The following is a 25,000-nucleotide window of genomic DNA, read 5'->3' as shown; positions in this document are numbered from 1 at the left end:
CATTCTCTCATCTCAGCCTCTGTCTTCTCCCTTCCTCATTTTCCTCCTCTCCTCCTATCTCCATTTCTCATCTCTCTCTCTCTCTCTCTCCCTATTTTGCTTTCGCCTCTTCTCTTTTCCGCTTCTCCTTCATCTGTTGCTTCTTTCTTCCTCCCGTTCCTCCTCCTTACCTTGTGGCTGCGGGCTTCTGAGACAGACAGACAGACAGACAGACAGACAGACAGACAGACAGACAGACAGACAGACAGACAGACAGACAGACAGACAGACAGACAGACAGACTAATGGCCACAGAGTGTTTTTTGATCTTGTGCTGCATCATTCAAAGCACCGCCGGCTGTCTCTCCCCGAACACACTGTGCCGCACCACACCGCACCATTAATGGCCGAGCAGCACTATCGAGTGGCCTCTGGAGCACACACACACACGATTAGACGGGAGACAAAGAAAAAGCGAGGGGGGGGGGGGGGGTCACAAAATGCTTGAAGACGCGCTTAGCCCCGAGGTTATCTCTCCCGCTGTTCAAGTCCCTGCACAGAGAGGTATGGACTGGAGGAGGAGCTGCATTTGCAGCTGCAACAGGTTCTCTATCTGATTTCCATTGTGTGAGGGAGTGTGTACTGGGTGTTGCAGGGCAGGGTTAGTCGGTTTGAAGGCTTGTGTGGGATGCTGTGCAAGTTTCTGCGTGACCCAGGGTGGAAATTGCAAGTGGTACTGAGAAAATAGATTTTTAGTGTGTGCGTAGGTATGTGTGTGGGTCTTTTATGTCTACAAATATATGTGTGTCTTGCTGCACCTACAGTATGTGAGTGAATATTTCTGTGTGTGTGTGTGTGTGTGTGTGTGTGTGTGTGTGTGTGTGTGTGTGTGTGTGTGTGTGTGTGTGTGTGTGTGTGTGTGTGTGTGTGTGTGTGTGTGTGTGTGTGTGTGTGTGTGTGTGTGTGTGTGTGTGTGTGTGTGTGTGTGTGTGTGTGTGTGTGTGTGTGTGTGTCGGTGCAAGGTGTGCTCCTATGCATGTGTGATGGGAATACGTTTGTGTGTATGTGTGTGTCTAAGGGTGTCCTCCTATGCACGTGTGATGGAAGGTTCTAGTAAACTGCCCCGCGCTGCACTCCCCTATGCCAACCTGGAGTGCGCTCGGGTGCCTGGTGCTCGGCACTCAGCAGCAGGGATCGGGGCCTCTGGGCTAATGTGCCAACCACGGGGAGAGGAGGTGGCATGTGCCCCGATGCCCTCTCCACCCTGCCCCCCCCCCCCCCTCGCCCGCTCCCTCCCCAGCCGCAGCCGCTATTCCCTCACATCTAATTAGCCGCCGCTGTAATTAATAAGAGCAGCCCCTGGGCCAGCGCGCGCTAATTAACATGAGTAGATGTGACACGGGCGCCCGCACAACAGCCCAGGCTGGCACTCGCGGAAGCCCACTACCGTGCCACCGCTTGCGCTACGCCACGTCACGCGTCGCCACGCTGACCAAGAACGGGCACCACGTCTCTGCCAGAGCGCCAACAGAGTGACTGAAATGCCAACTGAGGGTTAAAGCGCGAACCTGGAATGTGTTTTGCAAGTGATGCAATTCGATAAAACCTACAGCATGTGGGTACATGTTCAGCTGAAGAATGTGTGTGTGTGTGTGTGTGTGTGTGTGTGTGTGTGTGTGTGTGTGTGTGTGTGTGTGTGTGTGTGTGTGTGTGTGTGTGTATGTACAGTATGTGTGTGTATGTGTGTACACGTGTGTATATGTGTGCGTACTGTACGTGTGTATGTGTGTGTATACATTTGAGTGTGTGTGTACGTGTGTGTGCGTGTAGTCGTGTACGTGTGTGTATGTGTGTGTATACAGTACGTGTATGCTCAAGCCTGGCACCAGGGGAATACGCAGTGCAACCAGCACTCTGTCTGTGTACGCTGATGAGGGAGTCCTGTGGGCACTCCCTCCCCACTGGGTTGGCACGGGGCTCCTCTCGCTGGTGCGGCGAGTGCCAAGTCTAAATCCCTCGGCTGGAGGTCAATGTTTCTTTAAAGAGCCTCTCTGTACCCCCACCATAGCACCCCCCCCCCCCCCCCCCCCCACGCAGGTCTGTGCTGCACTTCATTAGATCGTCATTAGTCAAAGTCTCTTTATGGTTTGGCACGTCGCTATAATGCTGTTTGAATCAAACTAATAAGTCTTCATATATAGACGTGTGTGTGTGTGTGTTCGCTATGGTGAAAGTAAAACTATTCTTTTCTAAAGGGTATTATATATGGCTGTGTGGTGTGTCTCCTTCTCCTGCTGTTAGTTCAGTGCTCGTCAGTGACAGGGGTTGTCTCCATTGCTGGAAGACATTCTCATTATTTCTGAACACTCAACCGACATAAATAAATAAATAAATAAATAAATAACTGAACGAAAGCGGTGGAGGGGGGGAGCAAGATGAAGGAGAGAAAGGTATGCTTTTTTTCTATGGCTCCATACCTGCAGGTCCTACAATGGCCTACATTGTTGCGAATGCATCTTTTATTTTTCCAAGTGGAAAAAACCCGACCTGAGAGAACGAGCTCCTCTACATTCCGTCAGATCTGTACGTTCAATCCGCCCCGGTTTCATCCTCTTGGGTGAATTCCAATCATATGCTATCAGTGTTTATGTGGACATGGCGTCGGACTCGTACATCTCCCCAACATGGTTGTTTGTGTTTAATCCACGCACTTACATAAATAACCGTAAGGTTTGGAGACGATGATGGACGATTACGTATGCTGAGGACTTACTCCACTTAGGTTTTGCTGCAGGACTTAGTCGGATGTGGTATCACAGACACACACACACACACACACACACATGCACACACACACACACGTACACACGTCTACAGATGCATCAAGACCATTATCAGATCAGAGGTTACCGACTGCCTGGCAGCCTGTCTAAGCCTCTCTCTCTCTCTCACACACACACACACACACACACACACACACACACACACACACATAGCTGGAGAAGATGTCCTAACGCCATGGTTGATCCCTCCATTTACCGATGGGGATTTGAAAAAACACACACGCGCCAGGCTCCAGCAGCCTTACGTCACATGACATCACCTCACGTCACATTAAGTCACCTCTCTGGGTAGCGAAGCTTTGCCTTCGGTGTGTGTTGCACGCACGTGGATAACAGCTGGGATTTTTTTTTTTTTTTTTTTGTCGCCTCGCGTAATCCGAGCACGTCAAAGACCTTGTTTTGGCCTTGGTGATGGGTGTCTAGCGTTCCGCCATGCAATAATCCTGCAGACGGGCCCAGAGTGTGCAGCCAGGGTCTCAAAGCCCCGTTCTGACGTGCATGAGAACCCGACCAGAAGACTCAAGCCAAGAGGGGGGTAGGGGATAGTTTTAAAGCCATCACAGTAAGAGGGTATGTGTGTGTGTGTGTGTGTGTATCTGTGTGGGAACATGTGTGCATCTGTGTTTGTGTGTGTGTGTGTGTGTGTGTGTGTGTGTGTGTGTGTGTGTGTGTGTGTGTGTGTGTGTGTGTGTGTGTGTGTGTGTGTGTGTGTGTGTGTGTGTGTGTGTGTGTGTGTGTGTGTTAGAGAGAGTGTGTGAGTCCATTTCTATGTGTGTGTGTGTGTGTGTGTTTGTGTGTGAATGTGTGTGTGTGTGTAATAGAGAGTGTGTGAGTCCATTTGTGTCTGTGTGTGTGTGTGTGTGCGTGTGTGCGTGTGTGCGTGTGTACCCACTTACAGTGGCCATGTCCCCAATTCCCACCACGACCAGTTGGCAGCCGAGAGCTAGGACTTGGGTGCCGCTGTTTGCCGGCATCACTGGTTGGACATTCATGCATGTCCTTGCCTCCTAATTTGGAGGAGACGAGTGATCTTGAGGGGTGCTTTTGGGCAGACTGCACAAGTCAAGTGCATCCAACCCCCCCCCAACCCCCTAAGCCCCCCCCCATATTGCTGCTTAAAACCCCACTCCGCTCCAATCAAGCCTCCGCTGACTCCCACGAGCAATCCACCATGTGCTCTCTCTCACTGGTTCTTCATATTATCCACTCTTCTGCATTGAGCCACGTGAGCCTGTCCTCATTCCTCTCTCCTGCGATGCACCGTACACATTATATGACCAGAGCCCCGCCATGCCTCCCAGCACTTCATCTCCGAAGCCCCCACACCTCCCAGTGGGGTCCCCCTGAGCTATTTTTGTGGTCAGCATCACCGCTGCCTGGTGTTTTGAATGTGAGAAGGGGGGGGGGGGGCGGTTGACCTGTGCGGTGTGACCTGTCTTCTGCCCTGTAACCCTGTTCGTCTTCGTCTCAACAGCCACTGCCCTGAGGGGGAGGACGGTAGTTTGGCTGAGGAGGACTGGTAAGACGACCTGCACCGTGGTGTCACTACCATGCTTCTGTGCTGTGTGTGTGTGTGAGAGAGAGTGTGTGTCTATTTGTGACGTGTGTGCACTTTGTGTGTGTGTGTGTGTGTGTGTGTGTGTACACTGTAATGTTGTTGTTGTTGTTGTTGTTTGTTGTGGTTGTGGTTTGTTCTTTGCTGTGGTGCCATTGTGGGGCGAAATGTCCGCAGCTGATGAACTCTTGTGGCGCTGATTTGTTGCCTCTGTTGGATGGCGTTTGCACTTTGCATGTTCTACTGTAGTGCTGTGATGGAAGCAACTTTAACACACACTAACATAACGTAACACGTGTTTAAAAATGCACAAGTTTGCACCCAAGCCCAGGCTGATCAGACCTGTGATGTGTGTCCTCTCCTCATGCTTCTCTGTGACATTAAAAGCTAACCTTCTTGCTGTGTGCTCCGTGTTATAAATCCACTGTGATGTGTGCACTGCAGTATCGTGGTTGATTGTAAAGCACAATGCCAAACCAACATCTGTGGTGCTTTAGCAGCTCTGAAAGCATCTTGTTCCCACATCCACAAGAGACTGAAGCATCTCCACCCTCTACTGTACCTTGTTACCCCCTAACTCTTGCCATTGACAGATGGGGGGATGCCACTTGTTGACTCTCCCTGTGCAATCCATATTTAGGCCTTGGGGCAGCCAACTCTGTTCTGCTCAAACACGCAGTTGTCCTCATTTTGTGTACATGCAGAAAGTCATTGGAACGGGGTGGGGTGGGATGGATTTGGGGGGGGGGGGGGGGGGGGGGTTGGGCGTGTGTGTGTGTGTAGGGGGGGGGGGGGGGGTGTATTAACGTCTCGCCCCAAATTTGGATGCTGCAGGGGGAGTCTGGGAAAATCACAAGCTGTTGGCTACGTGTGTGTGCCAGGGCAGATTCTGCACCCTGTTCCCCCCTCTAAGCAGGAGAAGCTCGCTCTGTCTGCTCCTTTTGTTCACAGAGGCATCCTGACACACTTCTCCTTCTCTGTGCTTTTTTTGTTTTGGTTTGTTTTGTTTTGTTTTGTTGTGTTGTTGTTGCGGAGGAGCGGTAATAAAAGGAAGCCGATCACAGGGAACAGAGCTCCAGGAGAGGAGAACTCGGAGAACCTTGATTTGTGCGGGAACCGCTCCCGCCTCAGACAAAGCTCATGCATTATGAGCACCTCATCAGTGCAGGGCTCTGCACACCTGGCTCCCCAAACCACACACACACACACACACACACACACACACACACACACACACGCACACTCTTATGTAGGCTATGTGAGTGATGTTTTCAGACAGATCAGATCAAAGCTTTGCCTCTGTGGTGTTTGTGGGGGCACAGGGAGGGGAGGGGGTGCATTGTCTCATGTAGATCTCTGGTTGTTCCTCTTAAAACTAGGCTGTTTCTTTATTTTATTTTTAGTCTTAACCCTTTTGCTCTTAAAGGAATAGTTCGGAATTTTGGACATAGGACCTCATTTCCAACTTTACCGAGGTGATATAGGTCGGTGGAGACCGTTTTTATCGCGTTTAGCCCCTTCCTTCAGTTGCAGCGTCCCCTTTGCTAACGCTGGTTTTGAGCTAACACATTTCTACGGTAACATCAGTCTGACATCAACAACAGTCTTACTCACTCCACCGCACACCCGAGACAAGTCAATTAAATCGTCGGACTATCGATATACATGTCCGTGTTGATAGAATAATTTTAGAAATAAAACTAACCTTGCAACTCAATGATTTATTACATTTTGAGGGACTAGTTTCTCAATATCAATCCGCCACTGCCATACAGGGAACAAAGTAGGCTATTGCAATGCGATGCAAGGTTCGTTTTATTTCTAACATGGTTCTATCAACACTAGGCATGTGCATCGATAGTCTGACGTTAAAATGTATTTGTTTCGGGTGTTCTGTGGAGTGTTTTCAGTGGCAGGCTGGATGTTACCGTTGACTTGCGTTATCTTGGCACCAGATTAGCACGAGATGAACGCTGCAACTCATAGGAAGGGCAGAAATTCACTGAAAATGGTCTTCACCGACCTATATCACCCAGACTGAGTTGGAAATGAGGTCCTATGTCCAAAATTCTGAACTATTGCTTTAACTCTTCGAGTTTACCAGCGCTGACTACTATACTGTACAGTGAAATCTACATGGACACATAGTAAAATGTCAAATGTCACTTTTAAAACATGCCTATATATAGTCAGACAAATATGGTCCTGGAGTCAAACATACATGCCTGTATAGTAAAACATGTACATATACTGTATACTGTATGCTCCTTCATTTAGAGAGTTCCTCTGATGCTCCTTCAACTCTATGCCTCCACCTTACAGCTGCACCTGCAGTTCTTCCTTTAGACGAGTCAATGCACCAGAGCACAGCCCAGCTCCCCGTCCTGCCGAACGCGCCTCCACTAAAAACGGCCGTGTTCTGTCCCTGTAGCTCTGTTCGGCTGCGTTCAATAATTAACACAACAGATGTCTCTCTCTGTGGCGTGCTGCCCCGTGTGCTGTGTTCACTTCAGCGAGGCCGCTCCAGTAAGTGAGGTGGCAGCCACGGCTCCCTCTCCAGAGACCACTGCAGCAACAGCAGCAGCAGCAGTAGCGCACAGCCCACTCGCCGCCCGCAGTGAAGAGCAGTACTGCCACCTTTCTCTCTCTCTCTCCTTTCTTTCTTTCTTTCTTTCTTTCTGTCTTTGTCTCTCTCTCTCCTTTCTTTAATTGTCTCTCTCCTTTCTTTCTTTCTTTCTTTCTTTCTTTCTTTCTTTCTTTGTCTCTCTCCCTCCTTTCTTTATTTCTTTTTCTCTTTCTTTCTCTTTCTTTTGTTATCTCTCTCTCCTTTCTCTCCTTTGTCTCCTTTCTTTCTTTCTATCTTTCTTTCTTTCTATCTTTTCTCTTCAGCTCTATTTCTAGCATTCTTTCCTTCCTCCACCTCCATCTCATTTCTCTCTTTTGGTCTTTTTTGCTACTGTTCTCTCTACCTCTTTCTCTCTTTTCCCCATATCATTTTCCTCCTCCCTCTCTACCTCTCTACCTCTCTCCCTCTCTCCCTCTCTCCCTCTCTCTCTCTCTCTCTCTCTCTCTCTCTCTCTCTCTCTATCTTTGGTTGGCTGTCATAAGAGTGAAAGCATGAACAATGGGCTCTGCAGTTTGCCTGATGCTGGCTGGCTCGCCCTCAACAGCACCCACGAGGCTTTGGCTGTTATAGCCTGTTGCGACAAGCATGTTCACACACACACACACACACACACACACACACACACACACACACACACACACACACACACACACACACAGTACCCAATTCCTGTAGTAAAATAGAAAGTGCCTGGCATTCACACACTCCAGGTTGCCTGTACACATGCAGAAGCAGCATACAAATGTGAATGTACACCCAAACACACACACACACACACACACATCAGAATCTCAGTAGGGATGAGTGGACATACAGGGCCGAGCTCATAGAATTTATTATCCTAAATTGTTATTTCGTTAAGTGTCATGAATTATATAACGCCATGCATGGGAAACTGTTCCAGCTTTGCCTGTCGATCTTATCAGAGCCAAATTATCCCTCGAGGTTGTGTGCTTGTGCAGGTTGGTTGATGTGTGAGTGTGTGTGTGCATGTGTGTGTGTGTGTGTGAGCAGGCCTTGACGAAATGGATGATTGGTTCCTGCAGGCCGAGTGTGTGTGTGTGCGTGTGTGAGTTGGCCCCTTACAAAAGTGTTGTTGCTCTCTACGACGGATCCTATTTCCTCATCTCTCCCTGTGTCTCAGCGTAACGCAACACACTCCTATCGATTCTGGATTTTGGACAACTGCACTCTTTCTCCAACAAAGCTCCTATTATTTCTTTTGGGTCTCGGAGACTGAAGGCCTTTCCGATGCCACGGGAGATTTAAGTCTCAGCGGAAACCCCCACAAAACATCTTGTTCAGCATTTGGGTCCAAATAACTACAAGTTTGATTTACCGCGCGTCCATTAATCTCCCAGGCAGCCATCGATTCGTTCAGAGGATGCTGTTGCCTGCAAAGTGTAAATTCTGTATTGATGCAGGTATAAATAGCCACATGTTTAGGTTTTCTCAGAATTAATCGAAAGAGAACACAGTCGTATTTCATAGGGAGAGTCATTCATTTTTTTTGTGTGTGCGTTTGTGTGTGTGGCTTTCAGAATAACCTGGAAAAGTCTCCCTCGATCTGTGATTTTTAGTGAATTCTTAAAGTGGCGATCTCAAGTGTGTTTTCCCCATGTGGTGATGTGCCCTTGATGAAGGTTAAGCTAAAATCTGTCTGAATGACGAGAGTACAGTGTGTTCAAGAGGGGAGCCCAAATAAGTGTTAAACAAAAAATGTTGGGGCAAGCAGGCTTGTGTAACTGAATAATCCCTCCCTGTTTTTTTGGGTCCCTGCTTTCTCCATTTTTGTACTGTACTTCCCTCCCTCTATCTCTTTCGCTCTCTCTTTCTCTCTCTCTCTCTTCCTCACACACTCTGTCTGTCACAGGCCAAGATGAGGTTGTATCATCTTTGGCAAAGGCAGTCAGAAACAGCAGCTCTGTAATTACAGACAAATCATAGATGAATAACTTGAATCAATAGCGCCGAGTGTCGTGATTCTTTAATTAATCAGAGATCACGGATCAATACCATATCTTAATTAAATGAAAATTAATGTCACATACTTTGGGTCTTTGGCAGTCTTTGGTTCTGACCTCACAACTTGTGCTGCGCTCATCTATCTCTTTCTAATGACACACATTCACACACTATGGAGCAAAAAACAATATATTTTGAGCATTATACAGTTGTGTGTGTATGTGGGTATGTGTGTTTTTTGTGTGTGTGTGTGTGTGTGTGTGTGTGTGTGTGTGTGTGTTGGTCTTCCTCTCTGTAATCACGTCCCTCTCTCTCGCCCTTCTCTTCCGCAGGCACAGCTCAGAGTCGTCTGAAGAGGCCGGATTTAACGACCCCAGCTTACTGGAGAATCTCCAAAGCAATCATGTAAGTACCGCCATGCCACCAACCCCACCACCACCACCACCCTCCTCTCTCCCGCACCACCCTTCCTCCCTAAGCACCCATCTGTTAGCGCTGGCCCACAGTATGGCTAGCACCACTAGCGGCAGCTTTGGCTTAGACACTGGACGCTACCCAGCCACTCACCCAGTGGGCCTACTCGTTTGGGTCAATTACTTTTTACTCGGCGCTGGGATGCACTGGTCTCTGCACACTGCTATTTACGACGCCCGCATGTGCATTCAGAAAGAGCCTTCTATGGGTCAGGTGGGTGACTCTGAGGCTGTTAGTGACGGTGGCTGGTTGATATGGACACAAAGGCACGGACTTGTACCTTGTGTCCGCATGTTTGTTTGAATAGGATTCACCTGACCCGTTATAACGATGTTTCATTCTGTGCCATATGACATCAGACGCCTGTTTGTTTGTGCGAGGTGGGGTGAGGGAGGCCATTGCTATCTTTGGCTAATTAGATTCCAGCCCTGCTATAGTATGGATGCTGTTTTTAATGTCCCCTCTTTCATTCGGGAGTGACGGAACACCAAGTGGGGAGTGGAGGGCAACATTTGCCTCAGATGGCTCCTCAGCTGCCGCCCGAGCAACACGAGGAGTCCTGCTGCTGCTCGGACGACGAGGGTCGTGCCGCGGGCAGGAAATATGCAAGTCATTTTAATTACAGCCTGGGCAGCCTCAGCACATGCTCTGGGCTGGCCTTTAATTAGAACAACGTTTTTTATGGGTTTTACTAAATGTATGCGTTCACTCCTCGCTTCATCTTTCCGCGTGCGACGAGTCGACGACTGGACGTCGACGAGCGCTGTGATCACTCGGTGTTGGTGTGTCTAGTGTGTGCAGTGTGAGAAGATGCTTTAGATTTCATGAAGTCAGGAGCCAATCAGATGAGCCGTTCTAGGCTGTGTTGCAGACAAACACAGGTTGCGTTTTTTTCCAACGTCATACCAGATAAAGCCACTCAAAGTCGGAGTTCCTTCTTGTAAACTTGAGGCAAATACATCTACCTAAACTTTTTTTCTTGCCTGAAATGCCAAACTTACAACGAGTCTAGAACACAGTATCTGTCCTCCCTCTGCAGACTCCAGAGATAGGGAGACAGGGATAGAGGAGAACCTGATCATTTGTGGTGTGCTGGTAATGCACGAGATTCTCACAGAACTGCAGCTGGTCATTTCCGAGCATAAAAACCTCGACCTTTGTTTTTAAAACCGCGCTTATGCACTCTAAATACCGGTGCTAGAAATAAAGATACTGTACTTCTGTTGAGAATGGCTAGATGGTCAGAAATAGTTTTTTTTAAAGATACATAGGGGTAATATTTACCGGCCTATTGAGTTCAGCTATTATGCACTACAGCACAAATAGCTGCTGAAGTTAGTGCCATAGTTGTAGTTTTGTCATTTTAAACAAGTGCTTAGAGGTGTACACAAGCTATTATTACCAACCCCCAGGCTCTCAGCTCTTGGCAAACTTTGACTTAATCAATTTTATACTGGGCCATTACCCACAGTTTTACATGGCTGGAGGTGTGTGTGTGTGTGTGTGTGTGTGTGTTTGGCTAGGGGTGTTTGGAGACGAAAATAACCACTCTCCCAGAGGGGATCCTCATTTGAGTCACTAGGGAAACTCGTTGTTTATTTGTTTTTCTGTTAGTTTGTTTGTTTGTTTGTTTACTTACTGACCAGATCCCATTAGTCTCTCTCTCTCTCTCTCTCTCTCTCTCTCTCTTGTTCTCTCTCTCTCTCTCTCTCTCTTTCTCTCCTTTTCTCTCTCTCCTAGATGAGGTAGCTTATGAATCCAGCAGCAATACACCTCATTTCTCTCACACCACCACCTACTACACTAACCATGGCGGTTGTCCACCTATGGTGGTTATACACACGTTACGGAGCCGGCCTGGGGGGCTCTCTACTGGTTGTCGCGTCTCGTCAGCTCACATCTCTGGTGTGTTCTGGACAGAGTAGCTGCTGCTGTTGATTGACACCCCTGTGCCCCGCCCTCACCCCTGATCCCCCCGGTCCGCGTCCTCGTCTCCTGACAGGAGCGCTCCACAGTCACGTCCGCTTATGGTGATCAATCCCAGGAGGCGCCTTGCTTGCTACATGGCTTTGAGCAGCTGTCGTTCAGAAGTGCTTTGATTTTTTCTTTCTTCTTTTTTTTTTTCTCTCGAGTGCTTTTTTCACGGGGCCCTGTTTGTTATGAGACCCGAACCCCTACAGGAACAGAGCCGTTGGATCGGGTCGAGCCTGTTGAATTAGAAATGATTTCAGAGAGAGAGGGAGACAGTGAACTCTTTGTTCTGCTCTCTGCTGTGTTCTCCAGTGATTTTGAGTGAGTTGGTCTCTGACAGCATAGATGTTTGAAGAGAAAAGAAGATCGTTGTGAGTTTGAATGTGTTGATACGGATCAACGAAAAGATTGTTCAGTAAAAGTTATGTGGTCATTTTAATCTGTACTGTATGGTTAGTTCCTTGACTGGACAAATGGGTGGATATTTCAGCATTGCAGCGCATGTTAATATTAGTTGATATGATATATATAGTTTTAGCTATAACACCCCAGACATGTATATCCTATTAACAGAGCATCACACATCATGAATGATTGAATCTGAAAATCATTCATTTTAGGGGTGGCTGTAGAGCTATTAATTAGTAACAGGAGTAGTCATCAGTAGCAGTAGTATAGTACTGTAGTAGTAATAGTTGTGCATATTGTAGTGATAGGTGTAGCCATGGCATGCTACAGCTAGCACGTTAGCAGTAGTGGCGGTGGTGGTATGTAGTTGCCATAGTAGCCGCTACAGCTAGCATATTAGCAGTAGTAGTGGCGGTGGTATGTACTGTGGTTGCCGTAGTAGCCGTGCCACTGCTTTCCATGGCCATGTTCTGACCTCAGGCCTCTCTGACTCTCCCCTTCCTCCCCTCCCTTCCTCCCTCTCCGTGTCTGTGTCTGCAGCCAACGGCTCCTGTTATCCTGGAGTTCATGACCATGATGGCCATCTGTCACACCGCCGTCCCCGAGCGCACAGACGACAAGATTGTGTACCAGGCCGCCTCGCCCGGTCAGTACCGCCACCAGCACCAACACCAGCTGGGCCTCTCTCTCTCTTTCAGCACCTCACACACACACGCACACACAAACACACACGCACGCACGCACACATAGCCATTTCACACACACTAACGCTGCTCTAACCAGGCCCAACAGGCTCTACACACGCACACACACACACACACACACGCACACACGCACACACGCACACACACACACACACACACACACAGACTCAGACCACACATATGTTACACACACATCCAGTACACACACACACACAGACACACACACACATATATACACATTACCACCCACATACTGTTTACACATACAAATTCACGCACACACACACACACACACACACACACACACACACACACACACACACACACACACACCACACACACACACACACACACATAAACACCTATAGAATTAATCACTCAAATGATTTGTATGTGTATATCACAGTTTGAAACTGTAGAAATTATTTGGAACTGTAACAAGTAATTGTCAATATTGCAAATATGCACTACACACAATACCACAATACAAACAGCTTCTCCATGCTCACACAAAGCTTATTTTTGTCAAATTGTGTTGTCATGTTCTTATCTGTGTGCATGTTCATACAGTATCCATTGTGAACCGTACTGCAATGACTTGTATGTCTGCGCAGAATATATGTTCAGTTTTCTGTATCTGTTTGATGCACTTGCTTTTTCATTTTCTGACAATTTTCCAATTTTGCATGTCTGTTCTGTGTACAATATGTACAAGTACATGCATGCATTTTACCCACCCAAGCACATAATAAAGGGAGGGTTCCCCTATCAGAGTTGGAGCTCACTGAGAGCTGAACCCATGACCTTGGCCTGGCTAGAGCCCTGCTCTACCAATCGGGCTGCGCTAAGGCTGCTAAGCTGACTAAAACCCCCAGACGGTGATTTGGACAGAGCCATTGTAAACACTTCAGACGTTGTTGCTCCAAAGCTCCCTCTGCCGAGTGCACCAGTCTGGGGCTGAGTGTGTGGCTGGGCACCTGAAATGTGGAAACGTGATTCCGACAGAGTTGTTGTGAACACACTCAGTTCCATGAGGAGTTTTTGTCAAATCAGCCAGTTTCGCCTCACTGTCCCTCCATCTGTCGGTGGTGCGTTAGTGCAAAAATAATATCTGGATATTAGCACGCAATCCTGGCTTCTGGAAATGGGTCTTGGGCCCAGTCTTGGGCCAAGTCATGTACAGTACTAGCCTGACGAGCCAGACCCACATCAAGATGTATGGTCTGGGAACTCACCGTAGTCAGGGCTCAATCGGAGGGGTGGGATAAACAGTTGTCTTTCAAATTCCCTCTCCGCAATAGGATAACGCTAAACAAATCATCTTGTTTTCAAGTAGCAGGATGCGTAACCTTCCCTCTACACGCAATAGGATAACGCTAAACGAATCATCTTCTTGTTTTCAAATAGCAGGATGCGTTACCGTCTCAACTTCTGGTCGCATGTCAGTCAACATTATGTTAAGCCTGCCCACCGACTTTATACACGCTGTGATTGGCCAGCTTGATTTTCCAGTTCTCAGCTCCTAAGCTCTATGGATTGTGCCTAGACTGCCCCGCCATCCAAATTTCAGTTGCTGCCGCTAGGGGCGTCTAGATTTCTAGGCTAGTACATTACAATTCCAGTCAGTTAGCATATTACTTCAGGATCAGTGAGAGGAAGTGGTGTCATTTAGATTGAGCACAGATATCAACACTTTTCACGAGAGTCACAGACTCTGCTAGACGAACCCCCACGCTCACGCAACACACACACCAGTCCAGGCCCTCTGTGCCTGAAGGCCACTGGGCCGTGCACACCCGTCCACTGAGGCTGGGACCCGTCTGTTGACATTTGGAGCTAATCAGCGCTGGAGCCCAATTACCAGGCTAATTGAGTGGAGAGATGTCTCGAAACACAAACACTCGACCGTCTCCCTGTGGAACCCCCCCCCCCCCCCTTTCCCCGCCTCCCCCGTGCAAGGACTTCACCCGCCGTCTCCATCTGAAAATACGGTCTCGCCCCGTAAACAAAACGACACTTGACAAGTTTACTGTGGAGATTACGCCGTGTGGAATAGCGGCGCATTCGGTTTGACAGCACTGGCTGTTTTTTTAGTTTTTTCTTTTCTTTTTCTTTTTTTTTAGTGCTTTTATTTTATTTGCTAGTCAGAATGAATAAGGGCTTTCCACCCCCCCCCCCCCTCCCCCCCCAGCCCAGCCCCGCCCCAGACACGTACGGCACGAACACACGGCTCCGCTGTCCAGACCTGTCCACAGCACTGGGGTCCAGAGGGGTGATGTCAGCCCAGGATTAGGCCGGCCGTGTGCATGGATTTCCTCTGCCTGCTGGTGCGTTAGACACCAATCAAACAGGCCAATTGTCTGCTGCGCTCTCTCGTGGAAAACACACACACACACACACACACATGCGCGCGCACACACGCACACACACACACATACAGTGTATGTATTTATATATATATATACACACACACACACACACACACACGTATGTATTTATATACATGTGTGTGTTTGTGTGTGTGTGTGTGTGTGTGTGTGTGTGTGTGTGTGTGTATATATAAATACATATATACGTGTGTGTGTGTGCGTGTGTGTGTGTGTGTGTCTTACACAAGTCTGTCATCATGTGGACAGGGCTTATCTCAATCTTTCCAGAAACATTGTCTTGGTCGATAAACAAACACACAGCAGGCGGCCTGTACCAGTATTCCTCGGGACGGCAATCACACGAAACAAAGCCAAACACACAGAGACAGCTGCTCTGTGTGTGTGTGTGTGTGTGTGTGTGTGTCATTGAAGCTGTCCGGATTTCACAGTGCAGCGCCCGTGACCACAAGAATATGAGTCTCGTTCGGCTGGCTGACGCGACACCACTGTTGGCATTTATTAGAACCGACTGGCGCTGTGATGTAATTCTCGCCCCGCGCGGATAGGGCTCCTTTTGTCGCGCTGCCGCCTTAATTTCCTGCCATGCCCGCTTGCGGACGCCCGCTCCAGACATCTTGCCCCGCTATCTCCGGGAGGCATCAATATTGCACTGGGTGACAAGGAGCAGACGGCACGATTGTACCAACACTTGATGTGTTGTAAACCATCGCCTGAACAAATGGCTTCCCCTTATTGTAGTAGCTTGCCGAAGCAGAAATGGTGACACTGTATTCGATTAGTCTCCGCTCCCCCACACGCTCGTCTCGTATTCGTATGCACGTATCGGTTTATTATATTGCATTTGTATGCCGTGCAGCGCAATTCTCCATACTGCTGTGGAGAGCTGTGTGCATTGCGGGGGGTCTTAACAAAAGCAATGTTTACGATTAGATTATAGTAATGGATGCTCCTTCCAAATTCATATAAAAGGTCTTTTGATATTTGGGGATTTGGGGAAGTGCTTACCAACCAACTCTTTCTGTTATTATTATAAAATGAAAATGCTCCAGAAGCCTCCAAACGAACTTCTAAAAAAAATAATAATAATAATTCTGCAGTCAGTGATTATGAGTGGAGAGCATCTAGAGCCGCACCCCCAGAGAGAGAGAGAGAGAGAGAGAGAGAGAGAAAGAGAGAGAGAGAGAGCAAGAAAGAGAACAAGAGAGAACGAGAGAGACAGGGTGAGACAGAGACTAGAGCTGCACCCCAGACAGACAGAGGGTGAGACAAACTAGAGATGGGAGTGAGAGGGATGGGCTGGGGGCCGGGGGGTTGGAGAGACTCTACTGCTAGTGGTGGTTACAGTATGTGCCTGAAAAGTTGGTTATGTTGATGGTGGGCTGTGTGTGTGTGTGTGTGAGGAAAAGGGAGATTAGAGCTCTCTCTTGTTCCTCTCGTTAATTAACAGGCGTGCTCTGCTCTGACGCGCTCACACCCAGGCCCCAGCGCAGCGCAGCTCCGGGCGTCGGCTCATCCCGCTCCACCCAGACTCCACTCCACTCCACGCAGCCCCGCGCCTCCCCACGCCTCCCCCCGCGCCTCCCCACGCCTCCCCACGCGCCTCCCCACGCGCCTCCCCACGCGCCTCCCCACGCGCCTCCCCACGCCAGCCCTCAGCAGCAGCGCTAACACCACTCTCTAGCTCCCACTGATCCTGCAGAGAGAGAGAGAGAGCGAGAGAGAGAGGATGGAGGGAGGGAGAGAGAAGGAGGGAGGGGGTGAGACAGAGAGAAGGAGGGAGAGACCGAGAGAGGGAGGGGGAGAGGGATGAAGAGAGAGAGAGCGAGACTGAGACAGCATGCTGTAAAATTAGCTGCATTCACATGTGCTCACTCCTCTATCGGTCCTTTGTGTCATTTTTTTTTTTGGTTTTGCAGATCATGTAACAGACAAAAATGCTGCGTGTCATGTGTGCACTAAAAATAGCATTTAATCACTGCTTCCTGTGAAATTCCAATTCCAAGGGAGGGAGAGGTTGACTTCAATGTTTCTAATACGGTTCTTGTGTTCTTGTGTTCTTGTGTTCCGCAGATGAGGGGGCTTTAGTGCGAGCTGCTCGAAACCTGGGCTTTGTGTTCTCCGGGAGAACGCCCAACTGTGTCATTGTTGAATCGGTAAGACACACACACACACACACACACACACACACACACACACACACACACACACACACACACACACACACACACACACACACACACTGTGTCACTGTGAAGACTGCACACACCTCAGTGTATTGGTCACTAGCCATGTGACCCTGCTAGTTTCCAGAGAGCCCTTTCACAACAATAGGCCTGCAGGATCCCACACAAACAAACAAACAAGCCTTTACCCTGGCACGGAATAGTCTGGCTTCAAGACCAGCTACAGTATATTTATCTGATTTGTAATTTTAGTATAAAAAAAACAGTCTAAAACGGTAGAAATGCGAGGTTGAGAGAGGGCCAAGATGAGCGTGTTTTTAGGATTCCTCTCCGAGGTGTTGTTATCACTAGTGTGCTTTTGAGCCGGCCTGCTCTCTGATAGATGTGATGTTCGTGTCATTCCACACCGAGGTCTTCTGAGGCCGTGCTGTGCAGAGTGATAATGAGCGAGTGTGTCAGGGGGATTAGTGTGTGTGTGTGTGTGTGTGTGTGAGTGAGAGAGAGAGAGAGAGAGAGAGCGATGTCCCTCATCATTCATTCTATTCATTTCCCCATTCGAACATTTTGTGTGTGTGAGTGTGTGTGTGTAATGACCTCAGTGACCAGAGGCTATTCTGATGTCATAGCAACCGTGTCCATGGTGATGCAGGGTGCTCATCAGAGCAGTGTCAGCTGAGAAAGAATGAGAGAGTGTGTGTGTGTGTGTGTGTGTGTGTGTGTATCCCATGTTGCGTCCCTGGTGGAAACAGTGCAACATTCAGAATAAAGTGGATTTAATTAGGAGAGGAATGAAGAGACCAGGGCCCCCGTGCCCCTCTCGGCGTCAGACAGAAAGCCATTTTGTTCCTCTAATTGGCTGGCCTCGCCATGTGACCCAAGGTGTGCTGTGAGGAGGAAGAGAAAGTAGACGAGAGGTAGCGAGACACACGCCACCTCAAAACTCCAGTTAAAACAAATGCAGATATTTTTTAATTGAATAGATGTTTGTTTGTGTATTTAATGTTTTCTCCATAGCCAGCCTCCTCTGATGTGTTGGCCTTGTGTAATCTCCTTATTTGGCACTCGATGCTCTCACCTCCGTTAGACCCTTTGAAGTGTCCCTCTTCGCAATTAGTCCCAGAGTGCCCCTTGCACCGGGCGAGCTAATTAGATTCAGAACTCTCCTGTGGTCAACCCTCCTCGCACTGTTTTTTTTTTGGGGGTGTGAGCACCGATTGGGAGGCTTATCGCTGGACCTTTGATTAATTGCTCCGAGAGATGCAGAGCCATCGGAGTGTCTGGATGAGGCTGAACTTTGACCTTTTTAACCCTTGACCTCTCGCTTCGTCTTTTCCAGTTGGGGGAGGAGGAGAAATACGAGCTGCTGAATGTGCTGGAGTTTACCAGGTAATCATTTCTCTTTGGGCGTTGTGTAGGGTTGCAAAATTCCGGGAATTTTCAAAGTTGGAAACTTTCCATGGGAATTAACGGGAATATACGGGAATTAACGGGAATAAATGGGAATTAATGGTAATAAACTGGAAATATTGTATCTGGCAAGTTAGTATATAACAGAGACCTTAATGTAGTTGGAAAAAAACCCATCTTTCAGCATAATGTTAGTTAAAACAACCTGATTTAATGCAAATTCAGTTGAATTTCTACCCTGCACATGCAGGTCAATTACATGCACACAACAATCGACATAGGCTACTAGACATATAGGAAACCTAATTTTCCCGGTGAAAACGTCATTGCAAACGTTATCTCATGTGGGAATTTTTGCATAAGCTCTAATGGGATGGTTAATAATCATATGGTCATATTACTGGTCTGATTTAGCTTGCCACTTTTAAAATAATCACAATCTGTGAGGTTTGGGGTCATACATGTATGTAATATCGGCATTTTTTGGCCAACCGAGGATTAAAATAAATTCATTAAACATTTTTGTAACAAGTCGAGTTAAGTCAGTGTTCACGGCAGTCTTGGCTAGCTAATGTAACTGCTAGTAAAAAACTAAATTCCCGTAAATTCCCATTAATTCCCTTATTTCCTGTAATTCCATAAAAGTTTCCAATTTTGAATATTTCCAAAATTCCCCAGCTTAACTTCCCATGGGAAATTTCCAGAAAGTTTCCGGAAATTTACCGGAAATTTTCCGCCCCTTTGCAACCCTAGCGTTGTGGGACAAGTTCCCTTTGCATTCTGTTGTAAAGTCAGTTGTTGTCTTTGCTGTTTGTGTCCAGAAATAAGCAAAGCTAGCTGTCAGAAGCAGTTTGCCTGCATTCTCTACATTTGTTCTGCAGAAAAATCTCAAACACTTAAGTAAACACAGTAAAGGTCGGACTGGACATTCTATACATGCTGTAGTGATTACAGTGTCCAAGACTGTCTGTCTCTTTCATTTACACACACACACACACACACACACACACACACACACAGACACACACACACTCTTGTGTACTACAGCCACAGTGCGCTGAATTGGCCTGCTGTGTCAATTGTTAATGCACATTGACACCTATAGAGTTTTAATCTTTACACATACAGCTTTGGGAAAAGAATGAAGAGGGCACTGCAGATTTTTCTGAGGTCATCCTTTGGTTGCTGAGTGACATTCGAGTGACATGACGATCATATTCGAATTTGCAGTCGTCTCTTCATTTTGAAGATGACCGTCAACTCATTCGAATGGCGCTCAGCAACTTGTAGTGGTCTCTTAATTTTTTTCACCACTAAAGCTGTAGCATCAAATTGTAGCATTTGATTGAGCTCAATACTGACTGGTCCCTATGGTGAAGCCTGCTGTGTTGTGAGGCAGGAGTGGGACTAGTCTAGTGCCGGGTGAGTGAGAGACGGATGCAGTACAGTAGGCGCTGTTGTGCTGCTGGAGCACTGCAGACTAAAACCTGTAATCTGCGTCTTGTCGTCTGTGGGTGGAACATAGTGATCATGTCTCTAGATGTGTGTGTGCCGCTCTTTGTGATTGCAGTCTTTGTGCCTCAGAGGTGATGATGGACTTGATCATGGCGATGTCTCCAGTGTTACACTTGGAGTGCTAATTTTTCACTGTTTGTGTGTGTGTGTGTGTGTGTGTGTGTGTGTGTGTGTGTGTGTGTGTCTCCCCCCTCCAGCACGAGAAAAAGAATGTCTGTCATCATGCGCACTCCAGCCGGTCGGATCCGCCTCTACTGCAAAGGAGCCGTGAGTGTCTCTCTCCATGGCAACCTGTGATGGGCTTCAGTGGCTGTTAGAGTCTAGAGTGCTTTCTCTCTCTCCCCCTCTCTCTCTCTCTCTCTCTCTTTCTTTCTTTTTTTCTTTCTTACTTCCTTTCTCTGTATTTCCTTTTCTGTCTTTCTTTGTCTTTTCTCTCTCTCACAAGCACACACACTCTTCCATCTTCCACTCGTTCCCTCTTTTCTTCATGTGGTATCTTTGTTTCACAGCCTCTGCTCTCAGCTTGCCTCTTATTCATCCCTCTCTCTCTCTCTCTCTCTTTCTCTCTCTCACTCTTGCACTCTCTTTATTTCTATTCATGCTTTTCTCTCACCCTGTCTGTTTATTTATGTTCCTCCTCTCACACCTCTCTTTCTCTCTCTCTTTCTCTCTCTCTCTCTCTCTCTCTCTCTCTCCCTCTCTTACCCCCATCTCTAGTCGTTTCTCTATCTCTCTCTTCCTCCCCTCCTTCCCCATTAATACAGCAGCATGGATTTGGGGGGTGGGGGGGGGCATTGTTGCTCTGCCTCTAAGCCAGCAGTGGAGGCTCGGCAGTCTTATCCTCCGCTCCCACTCGCAGTGAAAGCTGTTTATTTGTTACTATTATAGTGCCATGGTGTCGTGTGAGAATGGGAGCCAGAGTGGTGAATGTGGCGATGTTAATCTGTGCCCTGGCGTCTTGGTAGCTTTAGCGCTAGTTTCCTGTAGCGCTAGTCTCCTGTCTTTGGCTGGAGTGTGAACGCGAGCGTTGTTTCTCTCTTCGTCTAGCTCTCCAATGGCCTCTTTGAACCCATACTCTCACACACTCGTTTTTTTTTTTTTTTGCTACCTCTGTTGCTGTCTCCCTCCATCACCCCACCCCCACCCCTCTGGTGCTCTGCTCTCATGTGATGAAGCCTCTCTCCCTCCCTCCCTCTCTCTCTCTCTCTCTCCCTCTCCCTCCCTCTCTCTCACACCCTCCATCTTGTTCTGTTTCTTAACACTCTTTTTCCCTCACTCACTCTCTCTCAACACTCTCTATCTCTCTCTCCCTCTCTTCTCTTTCTCTCTCTCTCCTTCATTGCTCCTCCTTTCTCCCCCACCTCCCATGGCGGTCACAGATGAGCCCCTCTCTCCACTCCTCTTGCTCTCCTCTCTGTTTCCTCTACTTTTCTCCTTCAGTACCACTTTATTGCTTTTCTTGGTTCTGCCTGATTGGACACTGCAGTGGTTTCATATGTTTAATGCAAATAGAGACCTTAGGCCCAAACAAAGAGAAGAGGTAATATAGGCAAGCTGTTATGTGGCCCCGCTATCATAATGCCACAGATAAAACAACTATACGTTGTGCAATTATAGTTTTTCATAAACACAATAAGAGTATGTTAGTAACTGAACAAACTCTTATTCTGTCGCTTAGATATGAAAGGTTTTAGAAGCGTATTTCAGAAGACCATCTCGACATCTTGAGATTAAGAATCTAAAAGGCTTGTGTGTGTGTGTGTGTGTGTGTGTGTGTGTGTGTGTGTGTGTGTGTGTGTGTGTGTGTGTGTGTGTGTGTGTGTGTGTGTGTGTGTGTGTGTGTGTGTGTGTGTGTGTGTGTGTGTGTGTGTGTGTGTGTGTGTGTGTGTGTGTGTGTGTGTGTGTGTGTGTGTGTGTGTGTGTGTGTGTGTGTGTACTGTATGTGTTCTTCCAGGACACGGTCATCTATGATCGCCTTGCCGACAGCTCCAGGTACAAGGACATCACACTGAAACACCTGGAACAGTTTGCCACCGAGGGTGAGCCTCCTGTCTGTCATCATGTGTCAACATGTATACAGGTCCACACCCAAAGCAAACAGGCCAAACATAGTGACTCTGAAACAGGGAAACAAAAGCCTTTGTCACTGACTGTAGAAAACAGCTGCATGTATAGGTGATGGTGGAGAGAAATCTGATAGATGGTGCAGGTTGAAACCTGTTGTAGCTGTTGTTTTCCACTACCGTTTCCTCATACACCAAAGGTGTCATATTTCTTATTAGTGGTAGAGTTACTGGATGCTGGGGTGCTATTATTGTGTTGCTCATAGAGTCGCCTAGTCACGTATCGTCTGGGAGCAGGTTGCAATCCTTCAGCCAATACTGGTGCACTCATTTTCTCAATTCTTATGAATCTACTGCCCTCTGCTGGTAGATTGGGGGTCCTGCATCACATTCGATGCCGAGATTCTAGAGTCTAGGTTGGTTTTCAGCAGCGTAAGCTCCGCTCCCCACATTCGATTACTCTGACAACATTACTCTTTTAGACCAGTTAGACGCTGGTGTTCGGGGTTGTATTGATAATAATGGGGTTTGAATAATGAAATGTCGAAAGCTGAGTGTGCTGCCCTTATGTCGGCGCTGGTGTCCACGGAGATCTCCCTGACCCTCTGTGGAGAGATCGGAGAGCAGTCTGGTATGCAGTCCAGAAGTGTAACATAAATCAATCCAGTCTCACAAAATGTCCTCCTAGTTGCACCACTAGACAGAAACCACTAAGAGCAAACAACACATTAAAGAGAGATCATCTAGACTGCTCAACTCACCTGTGGCTGACAACCTTTTGTATAATAATTTATGTATATTGTTTGTTTGTATATGTTTTCATGCTGTGTTTGTATGGCTGCGGGAACACTGTAATTGTAACACATTCACTGCAACACTGAATAAACTATATCTATCTATCCATCTATCTATCTACCTATCTATCTCTATCTATGTATTTGACAATCTACCCTCCATTGCCCTCGTCTCCCCTCTTCTCCCCTCATCACCCATAGGCCTGCGGACGCTGTGCTTTGCCGTGGCGGACATCAGCGAGTCGTCGTACCAGCACTGGCAGGAGGTGTACCAGCGCGCCTCCACCTCTCTGCAGAACCGGGCCCTGAAGCTGGAGGAGAGCTACGAGCTCATCGAGAAGGTGAGCTACTCTACACCTGACTGCAGGCACCTGTCCAGGGGAAGGACAGAGAAAACACAACAGCATGTCTAAGTGATACTGATTACAGTATCAAAGGCGGACCAGGTGGACCTCACTCACACACACACACACACACACACACACACACACACACACACACACACACACACACACACACACACACACACACACACACACACACACACACACACACACACATGTGCATACAGTACATACAGACTAGATACATTTGGGCAGTGCATATATTATAGAGCTGCACCTGACTGCAGGCACCTGTCCAGGGGAAGGAGAGAGAAAACACGACAGCCTAAACACGACAGTCTGTCTATGCAATACCGATTACAGTATCAAAGGTGGTCTCACTCTCACACACAGACACACATGTACATACACACACACACAGACTAGATACATTTGTGCAGAGCATCTTGCAGTGCAGTGGTCTTTGTAGACTATGTCTGTCGGTAGTCACAGTACTGTATACTGCACTATGCACTAACAAAGCATGTCTGTAGTGCAGGCTGAGAGACGGAGAGAGAGGAGAATATGTGTGTGTGTGTGTGTGTGTGTGTGTGTGTGTGTTGATCGTTAAATGAGGGAAGATCAGTTCCAATATTAATGTTTATGTTGTGCTGGTAGTGCAGTGCTGCAGTAGATGGCACAGGAGAAAAGTAGAGTAGGAATGTGACTAATGCTGTTTACCAAACGTTTTGCGATGGTTTGTGGTACCTTTTACTTCTTTAGTGAGCAAGCGATTCAGGGCGCATAGTTGTGAAAGATGTGCCTACTATCCAAAATGTATTTTAAAGTAAGCACAACATTTTAAAAGTGGCAAAGTAGCGCGAAAGGGTTGGGCAAGTCTGAAATGGAGTCTTAGAGGGCTTTTTAGTAAGTTGATCTCACAGAGTGAGTTATAGCCGTTAGTTCAAACCGGCTTCAGTGAGAGAAGTCTGCTCTTTAGGATTGGGCAGTGATGTTCCAGCCAAACCCTCATCAGGTCACAGAGATGTAGCCAAACCTCAGACTTTCAATGAACCAGTGTCTCACGCACACACTCTCTCAACACACACACACACACACACACACACACAGTCAAAGACACACACACACTTACACACACACACAGTCAAAGACACACACACACACACACACTTACACACACACAGTCAAAGACACACACACACACACACACACACACACACACACACATAGTTAAAGACACAGAGACGCATGCATACAGTATGCACACACGTACTCATGCACACACGTATACACTCACGTATACAAACACACTCACACACACACAAACAAGCAAACACATAGACACACACACTCAAAAAGACATAGAAGCACACACGCACGCACACACACACACACACACACACACACACACACTCAAAGAAACACACACACACACACACACACACACACACACACCAGACACACACACACAGACATAATACACATACCCACTCACACACTTTCTTCTTGAGCCCAGGCCTGGGGCAGAATGTCCGCGTCTTCCTCGGAACCTTGATGCGTGTGCTTTTTTTGCGCAATCCTCTCTGTTAATGCCAAGCAAAAGGGACGGGCTCCAGTTTCCCCCGAGCGAGCGAGCGCTCCGGTCTAAAGCCGGCCTCTCATCCAACCCCGTCGGTCAGACAGGGCCAGCGCACCAGCCTGAACCTGGGCCCAGCCCTGATTAATGTGGATCAGAACCAAAGCAATCAGAGAGAGGCAGGGGAATGGAAGAACGAGGGG

The 25,000-nt window shown here is 47.7% G+C and overlaps 1 protein-coding gene across 1 annotated transcript in view; it reads left to right on the top strand.

Moving 5' to 3' along the window:
- The window catches only part of atp8a1 (ATPase phospholipid transporting 8A1), a 150,947-nt gene that overhangs the window by 60,500 nt on the left and 65,447 nt on the right, over positions 1–25,000 (top strand). Inside the window, exons 15-22 of the mRNA XM_062523848.1 lie at positions 4,297–4,341; positions 9,301–9,373; positions 12,362–12,467; positions 16,986–17,068; positions 18,435–18,484; positions 20,218–20,287; positions 21,975–22,059; positions 23,079–23,218. Coding sequence (XP_062379832.1) covers positions 4,297–4,341; positions 9,301–9,373; positions 12,362–12,467; positions 16,986–17,068; positions 18,435–18,484; positions 20,218–20,287; positions 21,975–22,059; positions 23,079–23,218 — 652 coding nt within the window. The remainder of the gene's footprint in view (positions 1–4,296; positions 4,342–9,300; positions 9,374–12,361; positions 12,468–16,985; positions 17,069–18,434; positions 18,485–20,217; positions 20,288–21,974; positions 22,060–23,078; positions 23,219–25,000) is intronic.

This window comes from Sardina pilchardus, chromosome 21 (assembly GCF_963854185.1).
Source record: "Sardina pilchardus chromosome 21, fSarPil1.1, whole genome shotgun sequence".
NCBI lineage: Eukaryota > Metazoa > Chordata > Actinopteri > Clupeiformes > Clupeidae > Sardina > Sardina pilchardus.
Note: the sequence above shows the minus strand (reverse complement) of the source record. Positions and strands in the feature narration are given on the sequence as shown.